At 34.6% G+C, this 24,281-nt stretch overlaps 2 protein-coding genes across 5 annotated transcripts; one reads left to right on the forward strand and one right to left on the reverse strand.

The window, feature by feature from the left end:
• Positions 1-1,635: 1,635 nt before the first annotated feature.
• LOC111046487 (N-alpha-acetyltransferase 10) lies at positions 1,636-5,040 on the reverse strand. 2 transcript variants are annotated; one of them, XM_022332045.2, is made up of 2 exons: positions 4,894-5,040; positions 1,636-2,872 (listed from the first exon to the last, which is right to left on the reverse strand). In XM_022332045.2, the coding sequence occupies exon 2, from the start codon at positions 2,507-2,509 to the stop codon at positions 1,979-1,981; it is 531 nt and encodes a 176-aa protein (XP_022187737.1). In that variant the 5' UTR covers positions 2,510-2,872; positions 4,894-5,040; the 3' UTR covers positions 1,636-1,978. The 2 variants fall into 2 exon arrangements, with proteins under 2 accessions (XP_022187737.1, XP_022187736.1); XM_022332044.2 differs by lacking the exon at positions 4,894-5,040 and adding an exon at positions 4,556-4,866.
• LOC111046486 (gastrula zinc finger protein XlCGF57.1) lies at positions 5,033-22,452 on the forward strand. Of its 3 annotated transcripts, none has more exons than XM_039427683.1 (4): positions 5,033-5,447; positions 6,432-6,514; positions 9,654-9,723; positions 20,303-22,452. In XM_039427683.1, the coding sequence occupies exons 1-4, from the start codon at positions 5,435-5,437 to the stop codon at positions 21,988-21,990; spliced, it is 1,854 nt and encodes a 617-aa protein (XP_039283617.1). In that variant the 5' UTR covers positions 5,033-5,434; the 3' UTR covers positions 21,991-22,452. The 3 variants fall into 3 exon arrangements, with proteins under 3 accessions (XP_039283617.1, XP_039283618.1, XP_039283619.1); XM_039427684.1 differs by lacking the exon at positions 9,654-9,723 and adding an exon at positions 17,701-17,770; XM_039427685.1 differs by having other exon boundaries at positions 6,432-6,505.
• Positions 22,453-24,281: the final 1,829 nt, after the last annotated feature.

A 24,281-nucleotide genomic window follows, 5' to 3' on the forward strand; every position in this document is an offset into this window, starting at 1 on the left:
TCCCATTGTGACATTGAGAAATGAAGCTTAGTAACAGATTCCCCAATTTTTGTTGGAAAACGTTCTAATGATTTCAAAGTCTAATCCCTCGGCATTGATTCATTATGAAGATTGTTATAAGTCATTAATTTTTTATGGTAACCGGTCTGATTATGATATCATACAACCCACCTCGGTACTTGAATACCGATATTATAAAGTATAGCTGCAGAATTCCAAATTTTTATCAGAAAACGGACTAATGATATTAAACAGTCCCATCCCGGTATTGACATATTATAAAAAATATAGTTGCAGAATCCTTAATTTTTGTTGTGAAGCGGTTCAATGATTTTTAAGAGTTCGATCACTCGGTATTGACACAAGATTGTTTAGCAGAGTCATTAATGTGTGTTGGAAAACGGTCTAATATCAAATAGTCCCACCTCGGTATTGAAACATTATGAAGTAAAGTATTAGAGACCTAATTTTTTTTAGAAAACGGTCTATTAATATCAGTTCCACTTCGGTTTTGAAATATTAAGAAATATAGTAGCAGAACTGTTTCATTTGCGAGCTAGAAGTCCTTCCGTCTAGACTTTTTCCAACAGCTCCTTCCTACAATCTACGCGAACTGGACTTGCTTACTGTCTCCAGAGCTAACAACTTTACACATTTCTAAAATCCCTCTCGCGCAAAAATGTCCATACTGACGCGTGTGTTAATGGCAATCTTGTTTTTGATCGCTAGTATCAATTGGAACCGAGTGGAAGTATTGGAGAACGAGGCCCCAAATCCGGACGCCCAGCCCAGGGGCGTTTGCCCCATTGTGGGGCCGAAAACTTCGCACCCAACGAGGATGAAGAGGAACGTCACAGAAGGATCCAGCATCCCACTTTGCTGCGCGCAGTTCTATCGCCATTGCCAAATTGGTCATTACCTATTGGATCATCTGGATTGCGTCTGGCCAACGTTTCCGACAGAATTTTCTCAATGGCGGCGATCAAAATGGCACTGAAAAAGCAGCTGCAGACGTTAATGATGGACGACGGTGGAACTCACCAATATCAACAATAATTAATGTAAAGAGAACAACACTAATTATTAATGTAAAGAGAACAAAATTAATTATTAATGTAAAGAGAACAACATTAATTATTAATAAATTAAAGGTGGAACTCACCACTATCAACAATAATTAATTTGAAGAGAACAACATTAATTATTTAATCTTTAATAAAGATATTATGCTATTTTGATCATCGCCATTGAGAAAATTCTGTCGGAAACGTTGGTCAGGCGCAATCCAGATGATCCAATAGGCAATGACCAATTTGGCAATGGCAATAGAACTGCGCGCAGCAAAGTGGGATGCTGGATCCTTCTGTGACGTTCCTTTTCATCCTCGTTGGGCGCGAAGTTTCCGGCCCCACAATGGGGCAAACGCCCCTGGTCTGGGCGTCCGGATTCGGGGCCTCGTTCTCCAATACTCCCACTCGGTTCCAATTGATACCAGCGATCAAAAACAAGATTGCCATCAACACACGCGTCAGTATGAACATTTATATTAACTTTGTAATGTGGGATAGTTAATATAAATTTTCTATTATTTGTTCTCTTTACATTAATTATTGTTGATTGTGGAGAGTACCATCGTCGTCCATCATTAACGTCTGCAACTGCTTTGTCAGTGCTATTTTGACGCCACCACATTGAGAAACTTCTGTAATTTCAATAATTTGTAGTTTTCAAGTTTTTATTTTGTAATGAGTAACGAGAAATAAAAGTAGTTTAGAACTTTCAATTTTGTCAGAAAACGTTCATACGATATCAAACAGTCCCGTCTTGGCATTTAAACATTATGAAGTACAGTAGCAGAGTCCTTAATTTTTGTTGGAAAACAGTCTAACGATATCATCTTGGGATTGACATATGAAGCATTGTTGCTGCAGAACCAATCATTTACTCGAAAAAACATTGGATACAAAATTGCCGAACCCTACAAACGTTCACTAACAACACCCGTCCCAGTCTTCTCCTTGTCCTCATTTCTCGGATCACACTCCGCCTTGGGCAACAGGTCGCGCTTCATGGCATACGCGTCCTCGCCGTCAGCATAGTACTTTGGCTCGATCTCCGAAATCACAAACTTCAGCGTGTTCGTGTAGAGGTTGAGAGCGGCGCGGTTGCTTTTGCGCACATGCAGCGAAACATACTTGGCCTGGAAGCACTCAACCATGGCCGCAGCTGCTTGGTCCATCAGTTTCTGCGCCAAACCCAACCGACGGTGACTGCGTTTCACTGCCAACGACGTGATGTGACCGTGAGGATTATCCTCACTGTCCTCCTCCATTTTGGCCAGGACATAACCTACAATCTGACCCTTCTCGTCCTCGGCCACGTAGCTCAGTTGCGGCCACGACAGACCGTGGTAAAAGTAGTATTTCATCTGGTAGTTCTCGGGCAAGCACAGTAGGTTGCAGTGCTGCATGTTCATTAGGTCCTCAGGTCTGGCACACCGGATATTCATTTTTAATCGATTATTTCAACAATTTCCTTCACTAAACTTCACACTTCCATACCCAACGATCTTCAAAATTAATTTTAGATGTACACCGACACCTACAACTCAATTACCTCTTAACGGTCTTCAAAATTAATTCAAGTATACACCTACAACTTGTTCACCTCCTCGATCCCGTACCTAATCTTACTAGGAAGGATTCCTGAAATTACTCGCGTCTGAGTTTTTTGAGTCTGGAAAGTGTCCTTGAGGTCTTCTCACCGGTTGCCGCTTGCGAATTGCTGCCACTGCTATCCACTGTTCCACCTCCCAGCAGCTCTCGCACAAATCGAAAGTGGGACAGGAATATCTTCCACACCAGAAACCAGCCTGAAAACCAAAACAGTGTTCAGAAACCAGTTATAGATTGGTAAGTTATTTAGGGTTTGTGAAAATTATGGAAACAGCATAATATTCATTTTATAAGGTTGAAATTATGAAAACACCTTAATATATTTTTTATAAGGTTAACTTGACAGTAGGTTTTGTTGAGGATCCTATTAGAATTAAAAAACACGTTTTCTGTCGTCTCAAAATTTTGGTCAGCCATTCTAGGCTATCTAAAGTAACCGTATCCATTGATTCGGGATTCTTACAGTTTTTAGCCAGTTTATCTTTGCTTCCTTGGTTGGTATTAGGAATAGGCCTACCAATCTGAGGGGGTTGCAGAGTACCTACTCACTTCGAAATGCTCTCAAAGTCAAAGTTCCGCGATGTAGGCTAAGTAAGGCTCAGAACTGTTATCCCAATATCGCTATTAAAATGTTTAATATGCTACCTCCATCTGTGCGTCATTTGAGTGACAGTGAGTTTAAGATGAGACTCAAGTCCTGGCTGCGTTCCAGACCTTACTACTCCTTGAGTGATTTTTTTCAGGAGTTTATAGTTGATATTAAATTTAGTGGCCATCACCGTGTTTAGCCATTCTATGCCAATATGTTCTTGATATTTGACGTGACAGTGTTGTCACAAAACTTGTGTGAACCGTGTATTAAGTATATTGACGTGATGACGTACCCAATCCAACTGGCAGGCTAATGGTCCTACGAATTAAAGATTAAAACTATATTAAGTTACCAATTTATTTTAAAACTATTCTCAATAATATTTATTCATAAAACGAACAAAAATATATGTACTATAGTGGAATATCAACTTCAATGATTATTATTTTTAATTTTTTCTGAGTATGAAGCCACTCTACACAAGGTTTGTAGACAATATTTAAACAGCTATTATTTTATAAGGTTAATTTGACAGTAGGTTTCGTTGCGAATCCTATTGAAATTGAAAAGTACTTTTTTGTCGTCTCAAAGTTTTGTCCGCCATATTGAATCCAACTTCATTCTTTCAATTGGGAAGGTGCTTCTACATTCAGAGTTACTAATAAACCATGAAAATAAAAAAATGATCAAACTTCAAAATTTTGTTCATTGTCTTCAAATATGTGAGTAAATATTACTAGTGTTCTCTAACAATGATTACTTATTAAATTAAATAAACGATAGGTAAATAATATTTATTGCCTTTCAAGCAATTGGTTCGAACTACTTATAAAATTCAACATAACATTTGAATGACAAACAAATTGATTTCAGTATATAATCGTATCTATATTTAAAAAAAAAAAAAACATTCCGATATTATTATAAAATTTACAAATATCATCAGTCTATTGGTTGATGACAAACAAAGAAAGAACTGATTATAAATTATAAAATTTACGATGATGAATTTGAAGGGATAATGGCTTTATTAAAATTATAGCTTTAAACTCTAAATAAATAGGTGCGGTATTTAGGCCTATTTTACTTTTTTAAATAGATTTATAGTTTTACCTAACCTCGAAATATTAATAATGATGTTGATAAGTTTACTTATGCTGTTGATATTTATTTTACTTGAAAATACGTAATTTTTAGAACCATAATTCTGTCAATTTAGAGCAAAGATTGAAGAAGTGCGCAGATAGAAATTGTTTCAATGAACGTTTATGATAAAAATATAACTTACCAAGAGCAGCTAAAAGGAATACGAGAACAACGGATGAGATAATTGAAAGAAAAGCCAATAGTATTTCCATTCTACATAAACACTTTCATTGTAGTGTGGCATAAATAGAGATTTGTAACCAAGATAATAGCTGAATTTATAAAAAATATTGAAAAAATATCACTACAACTGTATCTACTAGCCTACTACATTGTTGCTGGTTTTTGATTTGACGAATTTCTGCTCAGTTCACTGTCCACAACACAGAACCCCCACCATTTTGAATTAACTTCAGTGGTACAAAGATTTACTATTTAGCCTAGAAATATTGCATAAAGCAGTCTAAATAGAAAACTCACCTTCAGAATAAAATTGCTTGTGACGTACTTAATCAGATACAGTTTTTGATTAGATTGGGGAAATAAATAATTAGATGATTACAGTTTTTTCAAAAAGAATTAGGTTAAAATTGAAGCATGCTCGTAGCAGAAGAATCCAATGCCTTTAAGATAACATAGTTTAAATCATAAAATATGTGTATTATATATGTGTAAATATAATAGTTTTACTAAGATCCAAAACTGATTAATGAAAAGACAACTAATTTGATTTAGAGAGATTCTATTATCAATTCAATTTTCAAAGTAAACACAAGAACTTTATTTCTCTGGAAGTGTACTTTAGGAAAGCAAAGAAGTGGGAGACCTGTCGCTCTTGAATACAATTTGAATATATATATATACTATTAGCTATAATAGCTTTCTGTTTGGTGATCTTTGAGATATTTTGCAATAAAATTATGTTAAAAATGAAGTATTAGTTTGTTGCTTATTCAGTCTTAAAAGTTTTATTTAACTTAGTAGCTCCTTACCAGTATTTTGAAAGGACAACAAAATAAGAATGAGTTCATCTGGTAAGTTAGAAACTCATACCGTACCAACTGATATTGTACTATAATATTGGTTTGCTTATAATTTGATAATTATTTTTTGTATAATATATAGTGCACCTTATTGTATAGGGTTCTTTCCTTCAAGCAAGTTAATTTAGTAATAATACAGCAGTTATCACTCAATACATAGCCACCTTGTGGCTATGCACAATACTGTCACTGGACAGATTTGACACCATATCATAGCCACCTCTAATACTATTGTATTAGAGGTGGCTATGACCATATTATATAGGCCCACACCGCACAGCCACAAGTTAGATTATTGTAAATTAACAAAATTGAACATTCATGATGGATCATTACCTTAAAATTGTTGCAGATAGTTTGTTTGCCGTAGTTATACAGTTTAACTAGCACTTTAGTCTATGAAGATCAACCATAACATCAAGTTGACCATATCTCTTCCATCTTCCCCTCCCAATGAAAACAGGAAAATAGAGAAACTGTTTATATAGAAAACCTTCTAAGTCGAACTCACTACATAAACCGTATGACAGTCCAAACTTCCAGTTTTCTTGGCTTAGCATTCATTAACTTGATTAAGTCAGGTTGATGTTTCCCCGCCTACCTGCAGCTGGCTTCTCTCTTATATAGTCTAGTCCCTAGTGAGATTTACTTCAAACTGCTAGTCTTTGGTTTAGTGGGAAGTTTTATATTATAAGTGTAATAAAGATTTGTATTATCTATAAGGAATGTTGATACCTTAAGGAGAATCTTACTAGGCTTATAGAAAAAGTGCACCTCATTTTTTGAGTAGCATTAGACTATTTTCTTCTTGATGTCTTCATCACAGGAAATCGTCAATTAGTCATTACTATACTGGAGACTAATTTCTATATTACCAGAATACTATATACTGTAGATTCCATAATTTAAGGAAAATACCATGATAAGCATGATGAAATTACAATCTTCCTATATTCAATCTAGTTCTTTTTTCAGACACCTTTTCCCGAATCCCGACATTGAAACTTCATAGATTGGAGGATCTTGGATTCCCGATTTCTTTCTCAAAGGTGAATGAAGTAAGTCATCATTATACAGAGTGTCTGATAAGTCACTACCTATTTTTATACAGCTATAATTTCTTCATTTATGAACCAATTTTGTTAGAACTACATTTGTTATAGTGAGGTCCACGTTATAATGGCAGTGGATAAAGATAGAAGAAAAGCGATGCCGATTCTCTGCATTAATTATTATATTTCTACACTGTCAAAAACATAATTGGCATCGTTGTGGACCTAGAAAAGGATAGTACCCACCGGCTTTGTCGAATGATAGAGAAGGTATATTAAGTATATTATCAACCAAAGTTGATCAAATATACTGTCATTATAACGTGGACCGCACTATAGATAGATCACTCCTTGACGTTGTATTTAACTCCAATTTTCATTTGTTTCAGTTTAAAAATGCCCCCCCCCCCTCTCTTGACTGTGGAAGATCGAGCCAAAATAGCAGCTCGTTATGAGGTCTTGGGATCTGTGGTGCGAGTACAAAGGTGGTGGAGGGCTGAACGAGGGATCCATGCAACACTAGATGCAAAAACGGTTAAAATTCCCATACCAAATTACTAACAAAAGGGAGTGTCGCAGATGCAAGACGATCAGGAAGACCATCAACGTCAAGAACAGCAGAGAATGTTGACAGTGTTCGTGAAATGTTCATGATGAGCCCTAATAAATCACTGCGTCAAGGATCTCGTGAAAGTGGTCTTTCACATTACCCTGTTGCAACAATTCTTAAGAAAGTTTCTCAGTGCATCTGCGACACTCCCTGTTGTTAGTAATTTGGTATGGGAATTTCAACAGTTTTTGCATCCTGTGTTGCATGGATCCCTCGTTCAGCACTCTACCACCTTTGTACTCGCACCAAAGATCCCCAGACCTCATAACGAGCTGCTATTATGGCTCGTTCTTCCACAGTCAAAAGAGGGGGCATTTTTAAGCTGAAAGAAATGAAATTTGGTGTTAAACACAACCTCAAGGAGTGCTCTATCTAACAGATGTAGTTCTAACAAAATTGGTTCATGAAGAAATTATAACTGTGTAATAGGGAGTGACTTATCAGACACTCTGTATACCGTACTTGAGGTTTTAATCATAGACTATGGTAGTACGGTACTAGGTATAATTAAAATATCAGATAATAATTCAAAATTAATCATAAGTCACGGTCTCACGAGTTGATCCCTGGGCCAATTCTTCTTTCCACAGCATCATACACTACTACTATGCATTTTTAGCCATTAATCCAGGTGTCCTAGCTTGCTTTTCACGTGGAATGCTCCTTTTTGAATTGCGCGTCAATGTATATATAAAGGTGCGTACAGACTGGAGGAAATTCCTTTTCATTTACTGAAATCCTTAAAATGAAAAATTTAATAACCCCTCATATCAAAGTGCGTACTGACTTACGCGCATTTCACTTTTTATCAGCTGATGCTATGTTTATTATATCTGTATCCTAATGTTTCTTCACAAATACATCAGATAGAATCAGCTGATAAAAAGTGAAATGCACATATTCGTGGCGCGTAAGTCTGTACGCATTTTGGTATGAGGCTTTTTCAAATTTTACATTTTAAGGATAATATTATAAAAGGAGAAGGAATTCCCTCCGTAGTTTGATATAACTGTAGACATCAGACTATAGGACTATTCATGATTAATCAGCTATCAAGTGGATTATTAATTGCATGCATTTAATAACTCACTGTGATTCCTCTCCATATTTCTCTGCTTTCTACCACTACCTCCAAACGAAGCCATAGTGCATTCTGGTGACGTCAGCACAGGTAGGGCTCCTAACCCAATAAAAATTTGTTGATTTCAGCTGATCTATATCAGCTAGTGTTTTTATTGGTGTAGGAGCCCTACCTGTTAAGAAGAAGAAGAAGGAGATGGAAGAAGAAGATGAGAGAAGAAGAAGAAGAAGTTTTGATGTCAGCCCTACCTGTGTGACGTCACCATCAACCACCATATCATGCACTACGGCTTTGTTTACGGAGGTAGTGTTTCAACCCGGGCTGACCAGTTGACAGAATTAGAGGAGGCTGTGGTTTATAACTGTGAAAATGAAACTGTTATTGCTGTTAATTCGCTTGCCTATCGCCAGTAGATCATCGATCTACATGTGATGACGTCATAGTTTATCATAGCTTTAGTTGTGGGGCCTGAAGTAATAGTAGGTATTGATTAGGCTCGCCGCAAAGTAGACCCACGCTAATCCACGAAAAGCAACCTACGCCGTGGGATGTTTTGTAAACCATTGCTATAGAATTATTCATAATCAATCAGCTGACAAGTGGATTATCCATTGCATGTATTGGAACACAGATGTCCAGAGAAGCCTAGCAATGGTTTAAAAAACATCCCACGGCGTGGGTTGCTTTTCGTGGATTAGCGTGGGTATACTTTGCGGCGGGCCTTAAGCATGCCTTTCACCATCTAACAGTTTGTTCTGGATCTTCATCACTCACGTTCCGGGTGGTTAGTCAAACATCTCTACTCACGTTCCAAATCGAACCTGAATAGGCGACTGACCTTGCGAGATCGGCCAAGTCAGTTGAACAGTTCACCAGACTCGCAAACATATATAGGCTACTATACATGACTCCCAGACACCAAACTATATATACTAAGTATCATAATACTATAGTGAGGTCCGCGTTATAGTGTGATTAGCAATGGTATTGCTAGCCTTGTCTATCATTCAACAAAGTGGATAGCACTATCTCTTTCTCGCTTTGCTCTGTTTCCAGATCGTCTCTCAACAATATAGAATTGATAATTAATTAAAAAAATATTTCATCCTAATTATGAAATTATTGAAAAATATAATTTCTTGCTTAATATAATTGACTATCTTGAACGAGAATGAACAGTTAATATTACCTCAATAAACCAAAGGTACCTAGAATAAATGTACATTGAATAAACCTGTATCAGCTACCGTCTATAGAAGGCATTGACAAGACAGAGGATCGGCAACGTTTTCCTCCTATCTTTCTCCACTGCCATTTTAACGTGGACCTCGCTATAGAAAGAAATTGCTCAATAGCTTCTTGAGAATAGATTGCAATAACATGTCCCTTTGATAGACTAATGCTCACTTCATATTTTTTAATGAGGTTAATTTGATTCTTTTTGGATGTTTTAGGAGTCACTTAGCAGTAAAGCTACAGACAATCTTGATGATACCAGACTGGAAGAGGAACTAAACAAACATGGTAAGTGCTCCTTAACCATACACGGTTTGACAATGAAGAATGGATAATTTGAAATACATGGTACACACTCATTTTTGAACTCGAAAGTTTTTGTTCTAGTGTGTACCTTCTAAATGTTGCCATCTTAATAATTAAACAGGAAACATAGTAAAATTAGTTATGTGCGAAAAATCGTTTAAATGACGTCCCTTTTTGTCCCTATAAGAGAGAACAAAAAGATTGAATAATAGTTCTATTGTTCCATGCTGAAAATAAAAAGTGTTCTACTATCAAATTCACTTGAAAACAATAGAATAACTGATTGAAAATAGATATTTGTAAATCTAGAGTGAAAAGTATTGGTTTTTCTCCCTGAGGGAAAAGTTTGAAGCCTGAGGCGAAGCCGAGGGGAACAATTTTCCTGAGGGAGAAATAGTATATTCGCACCTAGGGCCGAAAATAATGACTTGAAACAGAGAGTTCCTATCAACCTTATCGCTGATAATAATTCAACAAAATGCAACATATTAATGAATTATTGAAACCTAAAATAATTGTTCAGGTATAGAAGTTTTCAGAAAGGAATACGGTAGTCTTCTATTTCCCATTGACTTCATAATTCCAATGTGAGTTGTATAATATCTGCTAATTGTGAGGTGCCGTTATTTCCAATCACAAAAATTTATTGTTCCTTGGGACACGGAATAAATAAGTAGGGTTGTTCTTCACTTCGTGCTCAGGATCACGATACATAGAAGGCGTTAGAGGTCATGTGCATGTACGGACAAAATTTTAGGTGCTACTGGCGTCTTTCCGTATTAAAAACTCTGTTTTACAGTAAAGGCGGATTGCCACATATCAGTATCAGTGAACGTGCCCGCGCTCGGTACAGTGAAAATCGTTTTCCATAAGTTCTAATCGGACTATTTATACTCGCTCGGCCGGGATAAGTGGCAATAGTCCCATTTGAACTAATTGGAATTATAGTTTCACTGTACCGGTCACTGATTCTGATACTGTGGGAATCTGCCTTTGAGATTCAATACAATTTCTTATAGTAGTTTGAATACAGCCTCTTGTAATAATTAGTGGCTGTTGTTCGAAACCTGGGTTGATGGGAGGTGTCGTCATTTAGCAAATTTGCTTCTTTCTAACTTTCAATTTTGAACTACTTCTTCTACATATTGTGCTCTGGATTAATAATTTTATTCACCTTTATATTAGGAATAGAGTGTGACCACTTATTAACATAATTTATTACGTGATTTATTCATGATTTAACGTTTATTCCGGTAAAAGTTAATTTAGTTAAGACAAGGTAACATGATTTATTCCGTGTCTTGGAATAAATTGAGGATTCATTAGAAGAAATAAAACCACTCAATGTTAGAAATTATTATTTATTCACCGAATATATAATTTCATAATCAATAGTATTAATATTTGTAATTTCTTTAAAAATTGCAGTATTAAATATTTCTTTGAACTACATCATATAACATGCATGTAAATGACAACCACATTACTGAATTATAATCTGATAGCTCAATATGTTAACATAAAACCATGTCCCTCTAACTCAAATATTAGTTGGCTGGAAGGAGTTTACAAGTTATAATTTTTTCTTTAAAAAATCTATAAAATATATAGTCCAGTCAAATGGTCGTTTTTCAGGAAACAGCCCCGAAATAATTTTTCTCGTCGGTTCTATATGTATTTTGGGGCGCTGAATTCGAATCTGAAATTTGCTGACACGCCAGAGGGCGGCTTCACCCCCAAAATTTCGGACTTTTTTCAATTTTCCCATTTTATCTCGTATACCTTAAGTTTCTCAAGAAAAATCATTCTCGACAAAATAAAGGAGAATAAAATGTCCAAGAAATTGAGTCGTCGTGCAGGATTCTACCATTCCTGGTTCCGGAGCTACGAATTTTCAAAAAAGGGGTATTTTTTAAGGGGTTTTCAAAATTATGCAAACCTACCACTTCTATTCTATACAACATGAGTGATGAAGATCCAGAACAAACTGTTGGAAGGCCCGCCGCAAAGTAGACCCACGCTAATCCACGAAAAGCAACCTACGCCGTGGTATGTTTTGTAAACCATTGCTAGGCTTCTCTAGACATCTGTGTAATACATGCAATGGATAATCCACTAGTCAGCTGATGATTATGAATAATTCTATAGCAATGGTTTACAAAACATCCCACGGCGAGCCTAATCAATACCTACTATTACTTCAGGCCCCACAACTATCAATCAATCAATCAATCATTTATTTCTTTCCAGAACATACATGAAAATGTACATGAAAAAGTCAAAAACTAAAAACTAACTTGAAGCTAAAGAGAAATTAGTGAGTGTATAAAATTCATTTTTTTACAGTAAACTCGTTTATTCTGTAGCATGCTAAATCCATCAAATATGCTCTCAGCAATTTCTTAAATTTTGATCTATCAGGTTCATGTCTTATGCAACCTGGGAGACAACCAATAAATTTTATTCCCATGTACGTTGGACTGGAGCTCAACATTTCCAGCCCCTTCCTGGGGTATGGCTCTCCGGAACTTAAATCTCCGTACAGTCTAAAAGTCATCCAGTCATTAACACGAATGGCAAGAGGAAATTCTGCAAGTGAAATTATTAATGAGACTCTTACAAATAAGCCAGGAAACCATGAAACTGTCCAGGAAATACCTCTCAATGATAATAGTTTTTTAAGATTAACAGTGAATGGAGGAACCCTCCCGTAGAAACGGTGGAAACTAAAAAACATAAATATAGAAGTAGGGAAAATATTAATGCAAAAAGTAAGTTTACGAATAATGTAATAATCTTCCATCAAAACATCCAGCACTTGGAGTCAAGAATAGACTCCCTAATAATCACATTGCAGGAATTAAAACCGGATATCGTAATAGTAACTGAACATAAATTAGATGAAAATGAAAGTCAAAGAATCAAAATACCAGGATATTCCTGTATGAGTTGGTATGTAAGAAAGTCGTTTAAGGGGGGAGGCGTTTTAATATTAGTATCTGAAGAGCTAGTTGAATGCAAAAACATTATGGTAAAGGCAATAACTGTTATTAATGATGATAAAATCTTTGAAACATGTATGATAGAAATAAAAATAGGTAAGAAAAAATACATTGTAGCTGGATTGTATAGAACTCCTTCAGAGAATATAGAAGTGTTTCTTGATAAATTGAATAGATTTTTAGTAGAAATTAGCAAAATTAACCAGAATGTTGTAATCGGAGGAGATTTCAATGTGGATGTTTTGAGGGAGATTTTATAAATGTAATGAATATGAATGGATTTAGACATACTATAGAAATACCTACTAGAATAACTGAAACTTGTAAATCAGCAATCGACAATTTCATTACCAGTCTCAACAAAACTTCTATTAAAGTGGAATGTTTGATAACAGCTCTATCAGACCACGATGGACAAATTTTCCATATTTTAAACACAAATAATAAGTGTGAAGGTTTAAAGACTAAAACAATGGGTAGGAAGTTTGGGAAGTCCCATATTCAGCGCTTTATAAATGATCTAGATAAATTGGATTGGACTGAACTTTATCAGTGTCCTGTAGAAAACAAATTTTCATATTTTTACAATGTGCTCAAATATTATTTTGATCTTCACTTTCCGTTTGGTAGAATAGTAAGAGCGAAACAATGTAGTAATAAGTGGATTGATAATGAGATTGTCGACGAACATAAAAGGCTAATTGAAATGCATCAGCGATACAGGAAAGAACAAAGTAATATAAACTTAGAGAAAACTATAAAAGCACATGAAAAGCATCTAAAAAGAATTATCCTCTACAAAAAAAAGAATTATATTGACTCAAAAATAAAAAAATCAACAAATGTAAACAGAACAATATGGCAAATAGTTAACAATGAAACAACAAACAAAAAGGACAAGAAAGTTATTAAAAATATTGTACTTAAGAGAATGGTATAGACATAGATGATCCGTATAAAATTTCAAACATGCTAAACAATGATTTTGTAGGGATGGTTGACACTCATGTCATCCCTTATCTAACCAAAAGTGACGTAACAGATGAGAAAAATGAAAAAGTTACAAAATTATCATTTAGATGTAATACAATTGAAGAGAAGGACTTAAGTAAAATAATAGATTCGATAAAACCAAAGTGGTCAGCCGGCTATGATGACATACCAATAAAAATAATCAAGGATGCTAAGTCATCACTCATCAAACCTCTTTTGCACGTAATCAATGCCTCAATGATAACTGGAGTGTACCCAAACGAATTAAAAATATCAAAAGTAATACCATCATATAAGAAAGGAGATCCATCTGATCCTCTCAACTACAGGCCTTTGGCCATCCAACCTGCCCTATCTAAAATATTTGAAAAGTGTGTACTAGTTCAATTAATTGATTATTTTGAAACTAATGGTATACTTGACAAAGAACAACATGGCTATAGAAAAAACAGGTCAACCATTACTGCTTTGATAGAGTTCATAGAAAACATTTTAGAAAACTTAGATGAGGGATTAAATACTGTAGGAGCATTCCTGGATTTAACCAATGCATTTGACAGTGTGAATAATAAATTATTATTAAATAAACTTCAAAATTACGGAATTAGAGGTAAAGAGCTTAGCTGGATCAAGTCATATCTAGAAGGACGGTAACAGTATGTAAATATAAAGTATACAAGCAATAAAAATCAGTACAATATTGGATCAAACTTAAAATGTAATAACTATTCTGTACCACAAGGATCGGTGTTAGAGCCATTTTTGTTTCTGTGCTACTTAGGGGGGTTGCCTAAATATATGTGCGATTTAGTTCGAAATGGTAAATTATGCTTATACGCTGACGATATAAGTCTGTGCATTGCTGATAAGGACTGGAACACAACAGAAATTAAATGTAACAATTCTATATCATTAACTAAAAAGTACCTAAATCATAGACATCTGCTACTTAATGATAACAAAACAAAGTTCCTCCATTTTACTTGTAGAAATTCAGAGGTAAAACAACTTAATTCCGTAAATAATAAGGAAGAAATCAAATTTTTAGGTCTATATCTTGAAAACACACTTAGTTGGTCCGTTCACATTCAAAAAGTATGTAAAAAATTAAGCTCAGGAATTTTCGCGCTGAGACGACTAGCAAAAATTTCCACATTTCATATGGAATTGAAATATATGGAGGAACAAGCATCTCAAACTTAAATAAAATACTCCTATTACAAAAAGAAGCAATAAGAATAATTCTAAATCTTGATAGAGAGCAATCATGCAAAGCCATTCTTCAGTAAGTTAAAGTTTATGACGGTGTACAGCCTGTACATTTATAGGACAATATTATATATAAAAACTAACGAATCTAGATTCCCACGGCAAGTAGATATACATAATTACAACACAAGAAATAAAAATAATTTTACAATAAAGAAACACAATAAGGAAAAATATAAACAAAGTCCAACGTACATGGGAATAAAATTTATTGGTTGTCTCCCAGGTTGCATAAGACATGAACCTGATAGATCAAAATTTAAGAAATTGCTAAGAGCATATTTGATGGATTTAGCATGCTACAGTATAAACGAGTTTACTGTAAAAAAATGAATTTATACACTCACTAATTTCTCTTTAGCTTTAAGTTAGTTTTTAGTTTTTGACTTTTTGATGTACATTTTCATGTATGTTCTGGAAAGAAATAAATGATTGATTGATTGATTGATTGATAGTTGTGGGGCCTGAAGTAATAGTAGGTATTGATTAGGCTCGCCGCAAAGTAGACCCACGCTAATCCACGAAAAGCACCTACGCCGTGGGATGTTTTGTAAACCATTGCTATAGAATTATTCATAATCAATCAGCTGACAAGTGGATTATCCATTGCATGTATTGGAACACAGATGTCTAGAGAAGCCTAGCAATGGTTTAAAAAACATCCCACGGCGTGGGTTGCTTTTCGTGGATTAGCGTGGGTCTACTTTGCGGCGGGCCTTAAGCATGCCTTTCACCATCTAACAGTTTGTTCTGGATCTTCATCACTCACGTTCCGGGTGGTTAGTCAAACATCTCTAATCACGTTCCAAATCGAACCTGAATAGGCGACTGACCTTGCGAGATCGGCCAAGTCAGTTGAACAGTTCACCAGACTCGCAAACATATATACTATACATGACTCCCAGACACCAAACTATATATACTAAGTATCATAATACTATAGTGAGGTCCGCGTTATAGTGGCAGTGTTTGATTAGCAATGGTATTGCTATCCTTGTCTATCATTCAACAAAGTGGATAGCACTATCTCTTTCTCGCTTTGCTCTGTTTCCAGATCGTCTCTCAACAATATAGAATTGATAATTAATTAAAAAAATATTTCATCCTAATTATGAAATTATTGAAAAATATAATTTCTTGCTTAATATAATTGACTATCTTGAACGAGAATGAACAGTTAATATTACCTCAATAAACCAAAGGTACCTAGAATAAATGTACATTGAATAAACCTGTATCAGCTACCGTCTATAGAAGGCATTGACAAGACAGAGGATCGGCAACGTTTTCCTCCTATCTTTCTCCACTGCCATTTTAACGTGGACCTCGCTATAGAAAGAAATTGCTCAATAGCTTCTTGAGAATAGATTGCAATAACATGTCCCTTTGATAGACTAATGCTCACTTCATATTTTTTAATGAGGTTAATTTGATTCTTTTTGGATGTTTTAGGAGTCACTTAGCAGTAAAGCTACAGACAATCTTGATGATACCAAAATTTAAGAAATTGCTAAGAGCATATTGATGGATTTAGCATGCTACAGTATAAACGAGTTTACTGTAAAAAAATGAATTTATACACTCACTAATTTCTCTTTAGCTTTAAGTTAGTTTTTAGTTTTTGACTTTTTGATGTACATTTTCATGTATGTTCTGGAAAGAAATAAATGATTGATTGATTGATTGATTGATAGTTGTGGGGCCTGAAGTAATAGTAGGTATTGATTAGGCTCGCCGCAAAGTAGACCCACGCTAATCCACGAAAAGCAACCTACGCCGTGGGATGTTTTGTAAACCATTGCTATAGAATTATTCATAATCAATCAGCTGACAAGTGGATTATCCATTGCATGTATTGGAACACAGATGTCTAGAGAAGCCTAGCAATGGTTTAAAAACATCCCACGGCGTGGGTTGCTTTTCGTGGATTAGCGTGGGTCTACTTTGCGGCGGGCCTTAAGCATGCCTTTCACCATCTAACAGTTTGTTCTGGATCTTCATCACTCACGTTCGGGTGGTTAGTCAAACATCTCTAATCACGTTCCAAATCGAACCTGAATAGGCGACTGACCTTGCGAGATCGGCCAAGTCAGTTGAACAGTTCACCAGACTCGCAAACATATATACTATACATGACTCCCAGACACCAAACTATATATACTAAGTATCATAATACTATAGTGAGGTCCGCGTTATAGTGGCAGTGTTTGATTAGCAATGGTATTGCTATCCTTGTCTATCATTCAACAAAGTGGATAGCACTATCTCTTTCTCGCTTTGCTCTATTTCCAGATCGTCTCTCAACAATATAGAATTGATAATTAATTAAAAAAATATTTCATCTTAATTATGAAATTATTGAAAAATTTAATATAATTTCTTACTTAATATAATTGACTATCTCAAACGAGAATGAACAGTTAATATTACCTCAATAAACCAAAGGTACCTAGAATAAATGTACATTGAATAAACCTTTATCAGCTACCGTCTATAGAAGGCATTGACAAGACAGAGGATCGGCAACGTTTTCCTCCCATCTTTCTCCACTGCCATTATAACGTGGACCTCGCTATAGAAAGAAATTGCTCAATAGCTTCTTGAGAATAGATTGCAATAACATGTCCCTTTGATAGACTAATGCTCACTTCATATTTTTTAATGAGGTTAATTTGATTCTTTTTGGATGTTTTAGGAGTCACTTAGCAGTAAAGCTACAGACAATCTTGATGATACCAGACTGGAAGAGGAACTAAACAAACATGGTAAGTGCTCCTTAATCATACACGGTTTGACAATGAAGAATGGATAATTTGAAATATAGAAATAGATGGTACACACTCATTTTTGAACTCGAAAGTTTTTGTTCTAGTGTGTACCTTCTAAATGTTGCCATCTTAATAATTAAACAGGAAACATAGTAAAATTAGTTATGTGCGAAAAATCGTTTAAATGACGTCCCTTTTTGTCCCTATAAGAGAGAACAAAAAGATTGAATAATAGTTCTATTGTTCCATGCTGAAAATAAAAAGTGTTCTACTATCAAATTCACTTGAAAACAATAGAATAACTGATTGAAAATAGATATTTGTAAATCTAGAGTGAAAAGTATTCTTTTTTTCTCCCTGAGGGAAAAGTTTGAAGCCCGAGGCGAAGGCAACAATTTTCCTGAGGGAGAAAAAACATTTTTCACTCGTGATATACACAACATTTTTCCTCCACCTACATTTTTATAAATACTGCAAATAAAATAGTTTTTAAAAACGTACATGAATAAACATGTGTTACAACAAAATCTAAAAATTAAACAGCTGGACTGGCTTGTAATCACAGTTCTCCGCCGACAGCGCTATGCGCTATCTGTCGGCAAAAGTTGTAACAACAATGGCCGCCACAACAACTATGATGAAGTTCCCGTTTCAAATTTGATTAGTTAATAAGGAATATTCGTTGGCTGGTATTTTGAATAACATGGAATATAAAAAAATATTTATACATTTTTTTAGTATAGTGATATGAAGTTTGTAATAATTTTAGCATACAAACATAAATTTCATATATTTGATCAAATGTCTGGTTGAGGTATTGAATTTAGTTGGTTTAATGATATGCTTCCTCATCTGAGCTTAGACCTTCTAACCTATTTCAAGTGTACGTCTGAAAAATAGAGATGCTTCCCATATTATTTAAATGGAGTTACTTTTACACTCTAGGGAGTTTTCCTGTTTTTTCCTCCCGAGAGCGAAAAAGTGTCACTTTAGTATTATGTTACAGGGAGTAAAGTAAGCACTTTAGACAGGAGGTGGAGGAAAAAATAGTTTTTTGGTCTTTGATAATCTTCATTAAAGTTGGAAATTTCCATATGTTGGACTCTAAACCTTATGTTCAATTTATTAATAACTTAAAATTCATTGATTAATAAAAATGAGAATAAGCATATAACCATCCTCGGTGAATTTCGAATCTTCATGCAAAATGTCAAGTTCATCAGATCCGAGTGATGATGCATCAAACATGTATTCCCTATCTCGTGCATGTTACTTCCACTTCTTCATTTTATACAATCAATCCACCAAGAGCTATTATAGTAAGTTATGAGCATACTTGTATTGCAGCATTGCTCTCATGGAGTCATAGAAAAAAGATAGCATACGAAGATATCTTATGGTATTGGGCATTTATGTTCCAAATTAAATAGGTAGTATAAATATAGATTTAAAGAAACTAAATCAAGCTTATTTTGTAATTCTCACCCTCTCTCACTCACTAGACAAAAACACCCTATTGACCGTCTACTAAGCATATGTCTACTCATATCTGAGCTACGGAACCATTTTCTGGGGAAATTCTGTTGATAGCGGTAAAATTTTTATAATCCAGAAAAAAATAGTAAGTCATTTGTGGATTGAGATCAAGAGATTCTTGCAAAGAATTCTTCAAAGACCTAAACATTCTAACGCTGCCATCTATTTTATCTATCAATTGGTGGTTTTTGTTAAACAGAATTTAGATACATTTCGATTCTGCACAGATAATCACGGGTATAATACACGTAATAGTAGTCTCATTGCTTTTCCAGTACATAGGCACACAGCTCTAGAAAAAACTCCATTCTACTCTAGAATACGTCGTCATTTTAATAAATTACCTGCAGTCATCAGAAATCTAGATTCAATAAACAAATTCAAACTAACAGTCATAAAAATGCTAGTAGAGAAAGCCCTATACTCTGCTGCCGAATTTTAACTTGTGAAAAGGGGCTGTAGAGTGTAACTCAACTTTTTGTGACTTTCATTTCCATGTGAATTTGATGAGATACATCATAGAGTGTATTTATTTATTTTACTTTCAAGAAGTTAGAACTAAGTCTTTTAAATATTTTGTTCTAGTATTGACATGTCACCAGTCAAATGAGTGTTACTCAAAAATTGATGAAATGTGACGATAAATAAATGAAATGAAATATACAAAATGCCCCACAATAGCGCTTTCACTACTATACAAAAATACTAATAATTTATATTTATAACTAGCAGGTAACCCGTGATCCGCAAGGGTCCTTTTTCAAACTCGACATAATGAAATCTTGAAGAATTGAAAATAAGCCTATAACCATCCTAGGTTAATTAAGAATCTATATGCAAAATTCCAAGTTAATCAGTCCAGTAGTTCAGACGTGATGATGCATCAAACATAATTTTCCTATCCCGTACACGCATAAGTCAGTTCTTTTCTTCATCATAGTATAGATTATGATAATTTGTAACAATCATAATAATATTTCAATTGTTTTTCAGATATCAGCCACAGTGATCTGGATAATAATGGTGATAACAAGGGCCTGGATGCATCGGAAGACACCTATTCAGAGATTTCAAGTGACAATGGAGTGAAAAGTAAAACCAGACTAAAAAGTAGATCTAAATATGTAAAACCAGTTACATGCTCGATTTGTTATAGAGTTTTGTCTAGCAAATATTGTTTGAAAAAACATATGATATTACATTCCACGGAAAAACCGCATAAATGTATAATTTGTTTCAAAACGTTCACACAAAAACAGTCATTGTGTAAACACATGGCCACACATACTGGAGAAAAACCCCACCATTGTACAGTTTGTAAAAAATCATTCCTTGAAAAGCGTGTACTTCTAGTACATATGCGCACCCATACTAAAGAAAAACCGTTTCAATGTACAATTTGTATGGCACGTTTTGCTCAATCTGCAGATAAGACTAAGCATATACTCAAGCATACTAAAGAAAGGCCGTTTCAGTGTACGGTTTGTTTCAAAAAATTCTCTCTGTCAGGAAATTTGAAAATACACATGAGAACCCACACTGGTCAAGTTAAACATCAATGCCCAATCTGTTTGAAATGGCTCTCAACAAAAAGAGCATTAACAATTCATTTGCTCACTCACAACAAGGAAAAACAATTCCAATGTACATTATGCACACAAAGTTTCCATCAGGCAGGCAATTTGAAAATGCATATGCTCACGCACACTAAACAGAAACAATTCCAGTGTGGAATTTGTGACAGAAAATTCACTCGGTCAGCTCATGTCAAGTCGCATATGCGCGTTCATACTAAAGAAAAGCCGTATCCGTGTACATTTTGTGAAAAACGTTTTTCACAGACATCTGCTGTGAAATCACATATTCGCCATATACATACTAAAGAAAAACCCTATCAATGTACAATATGTGGCAAATCATTTTCTAGTAGTAGTGCAAGGGAAAGTCACATGCATACACATACAGGTGAAAAAAAATATGCTTGTACACAGTGTCCCACTAAATTAACTTTTTTATCCAGTCTTAGAATTCATATGCGGATACACAATAATGAAAAGCCCTATAAATGTTCTATTTGTACAAAATCATTCTCTCAGAATAGTAATATGAGAACACATATGAAAACACATATCACTGACAGTGATAGACGGACCCATCAATGTGAAATCTGCTATAAAAGTTACCTTACCTCTAGCAATTTAAGAGTCCATTATATTGTTAAGCATACTTTAGAGAGACATTATGAATGTACTTTTTGTGACAAAAAATTCCCGTTTATGACGCTATTGAACCTACATATACGCACTCATACTAAAGTGAAGCCATACAGATGCACGATTTGTGGTAAAGGTTTCTCTGGGAAAGGTGCGTTGAATAATCACATACGCTTCCATACACAAGACAAGCCTTACCAATGTAAGATCTGTTTCAAAAAATTCATCCAGAGAGGAAACCTTGCTACACATATGCTCACACACACCAGAGAAAAGACATTTCAATGCACACATTGCAGTAAAAGGTTCATACATCGCGGGACGTTGAAGTACCACATACGAAAAGACCATACAAAAGAAAAGCCATATAAATGTCAGATCTGTCACATGAGCTTCCATTTTTTGAGCATTCTAAAAAACCATTCACGCATCCATTCACAAGAACGGTCCAAACTATCAGTAAATTAAAGGCTATGTAGCTACTATTTCCTTGTTCAAAATCCACAGAGCCGTAAGCTGTTCAGTAATAAAAGTGAGAAGCGATTAAAAAATGATGAATCCTATATTAATATTAGATACAAACTTATATTTAGTAGGCACCAAAAAATATATCTTAGAATGTTTTTTAAAAAAGCGATTTTGTTACCCTTAAATCTACTACGGTCTTCCTCGTTTATTAGAAATCTCTTGAAAGCAAAATATCTCAGTTATGTGTTATTAAAAATAGGTTTCCTAATCAAAGACCACTGTTGAAAATTGTCTTATTTTCTATCAAGTGGTCTATTTAATCAAGTACTGGATTGGCAGTTGCTTTACTCAAGCAAAACCGTTAAGAAAATTCTCTATTATCCCAGAAATTTAAATCATTCGTTTTTGCCCAATTTTTCTCAGTTTCAAAATTTCTTCACAGTCATCTTTATCAATCGCATTAAAAACTTCTATCAATTCCTCCATTATAATTATTTATACAATCAATCCACCAAGAGCTATTATAGTAAGTTATGAGCATACTTGTATTGCAGCATTGCTCTCATGGAGTCATAGAAAAAAGATAACATACGAAGATATCTTATGGTATTGGGCATTTATGTTCCAAATTAAATAGGTAGTATAAATATAGATTTAAAGAAACTAAATCAAGCTTATTTTGTAATTCTCACCCTCTCTCACTCACTAGACAAAAACACCCTATTGACCGTCTACTAAGCATATGTCTACTCATATCTGAGCTACGGAACCATTTTCTGGGGAAATTCTGTTGATAGCGGTAAAATTTTTATAATCCAGAAAAAAATAGTAAGTCATTTGTGGATTGAGATCAAGAGATTCTTGCAAAGAATTCTTCAAAGACCTAAACATTCTAACGCTGCCATCTATTTTATCTATCAATTGGTGGTTTTTGTTAAACAGAATTTAGATACATTTCGATTCTGCACAGATAATCACGGGTATAATACACGTAATAGTAGTCTCATTGCTTTTCCAGTACATAGGCACACAGCTCTAGAAAAAACTCCATTCTACTCTAGAATACGTCGTCATTTTAATAAATTACCTGCAGTCATCAGAAATCTAGATTCAATAAACAAATTCAAACTAACAGTCATAAAAATGCTAGTAGAGAAAGCCCTATACTCTGCTGCCGAATTTTAACTTGTGAAAAGAGGCTGTAGAGTGTAACTCAACTTTTTGTGACTTTCATTTCCATGTGAATTTGATGAGATACATCATAGAGTGTATTTATTTATTTTACTTTCAAGAAGTTAGAACTAAGTCTTTTAAATATTTTGTTCTAGTATTGACATGTCACCAGTCAAATGAGTGTTACTCAAAAATTGATGAAATGTGACGATAAATAAATGAAATGAAATATACAAAATGCCCCACAATAGCGCTTTCACTACTATACAAAAATACTAATAATTTATATTTATAACTAGCAGGTAACCCGTGATCCGCAAGGGTCCTTTTTCAAACTCGACATAATGAAATCTTGAAGAATTGAAAATAAGCCTATAACCATCCTAGGTTAATTAAGAATCTATATGCAAAATTCCAAGTTAATCAGTCCAGTAGTTCAGACGTGATGATGCATCAAACATAATTTTCCTATCCCGTACACGCATAAGTCAGTTCTTTTCTTCATCATAGTATAGATTATGATAATTTGAAACAATCATAATAATATTTCAATTGTTTTTCAGATATCAGCCACAGTGATCTGGATAATAATGGTGATAACAAGGGCCTGGATGCATCGGAAGACACCTATTCAGAGATTTCAAGTGACAATGGAGTGAAAAGTAAATCCAGATTTGGTTTAAGCTTTAGCTTAAACTTACACTGTGCAAACGGCCCTAAGTGTACTATTTGTTCCAAAGGTTTTTGTACATTATCATATTTAAAACGGCATATTCTCATACACACTAAGACCAAAAAAGATTCAAATATACAGGGTGTTTCAGAAGTAGTGTCGAGAATTTTAGGGTATTGTACCTGGATGCTAGGAGACTACAAATGTCATATTTTAAGTGTCCAAAACTCAGCGGTTATCCTTATAGCTGCCATTTTGTTTTTTTCACTTAAAAATTTTTATCTCAAGAACGAAATGTTGTATTGATCTGAAATTTGGCATGAATATTTATGCTATAAAGACTCAACTATAAAAAATGAAAAAAAAATTTTTCGTTGAAATTTTTCAAAATGGCGGCCATTTTAAATTTTTGATGGCGAATATCTCGAAAACCGTCCATTTTACA

Source organism: Nilaparvata lugens, chromosome 5 (genome assembly GCF_014356525.2).
Source record: "Nilaparvata lugens isolate BPH chromosome 5, ASM1435652v1, whole genome shotgun sequence".
Taxonomy (NCBI): Eukaryota; Metazoa; Arthropoda; class Insecta; order Hemiptera; family Delphacidae; genus Nilaparvata; species Nilaparvata lugens.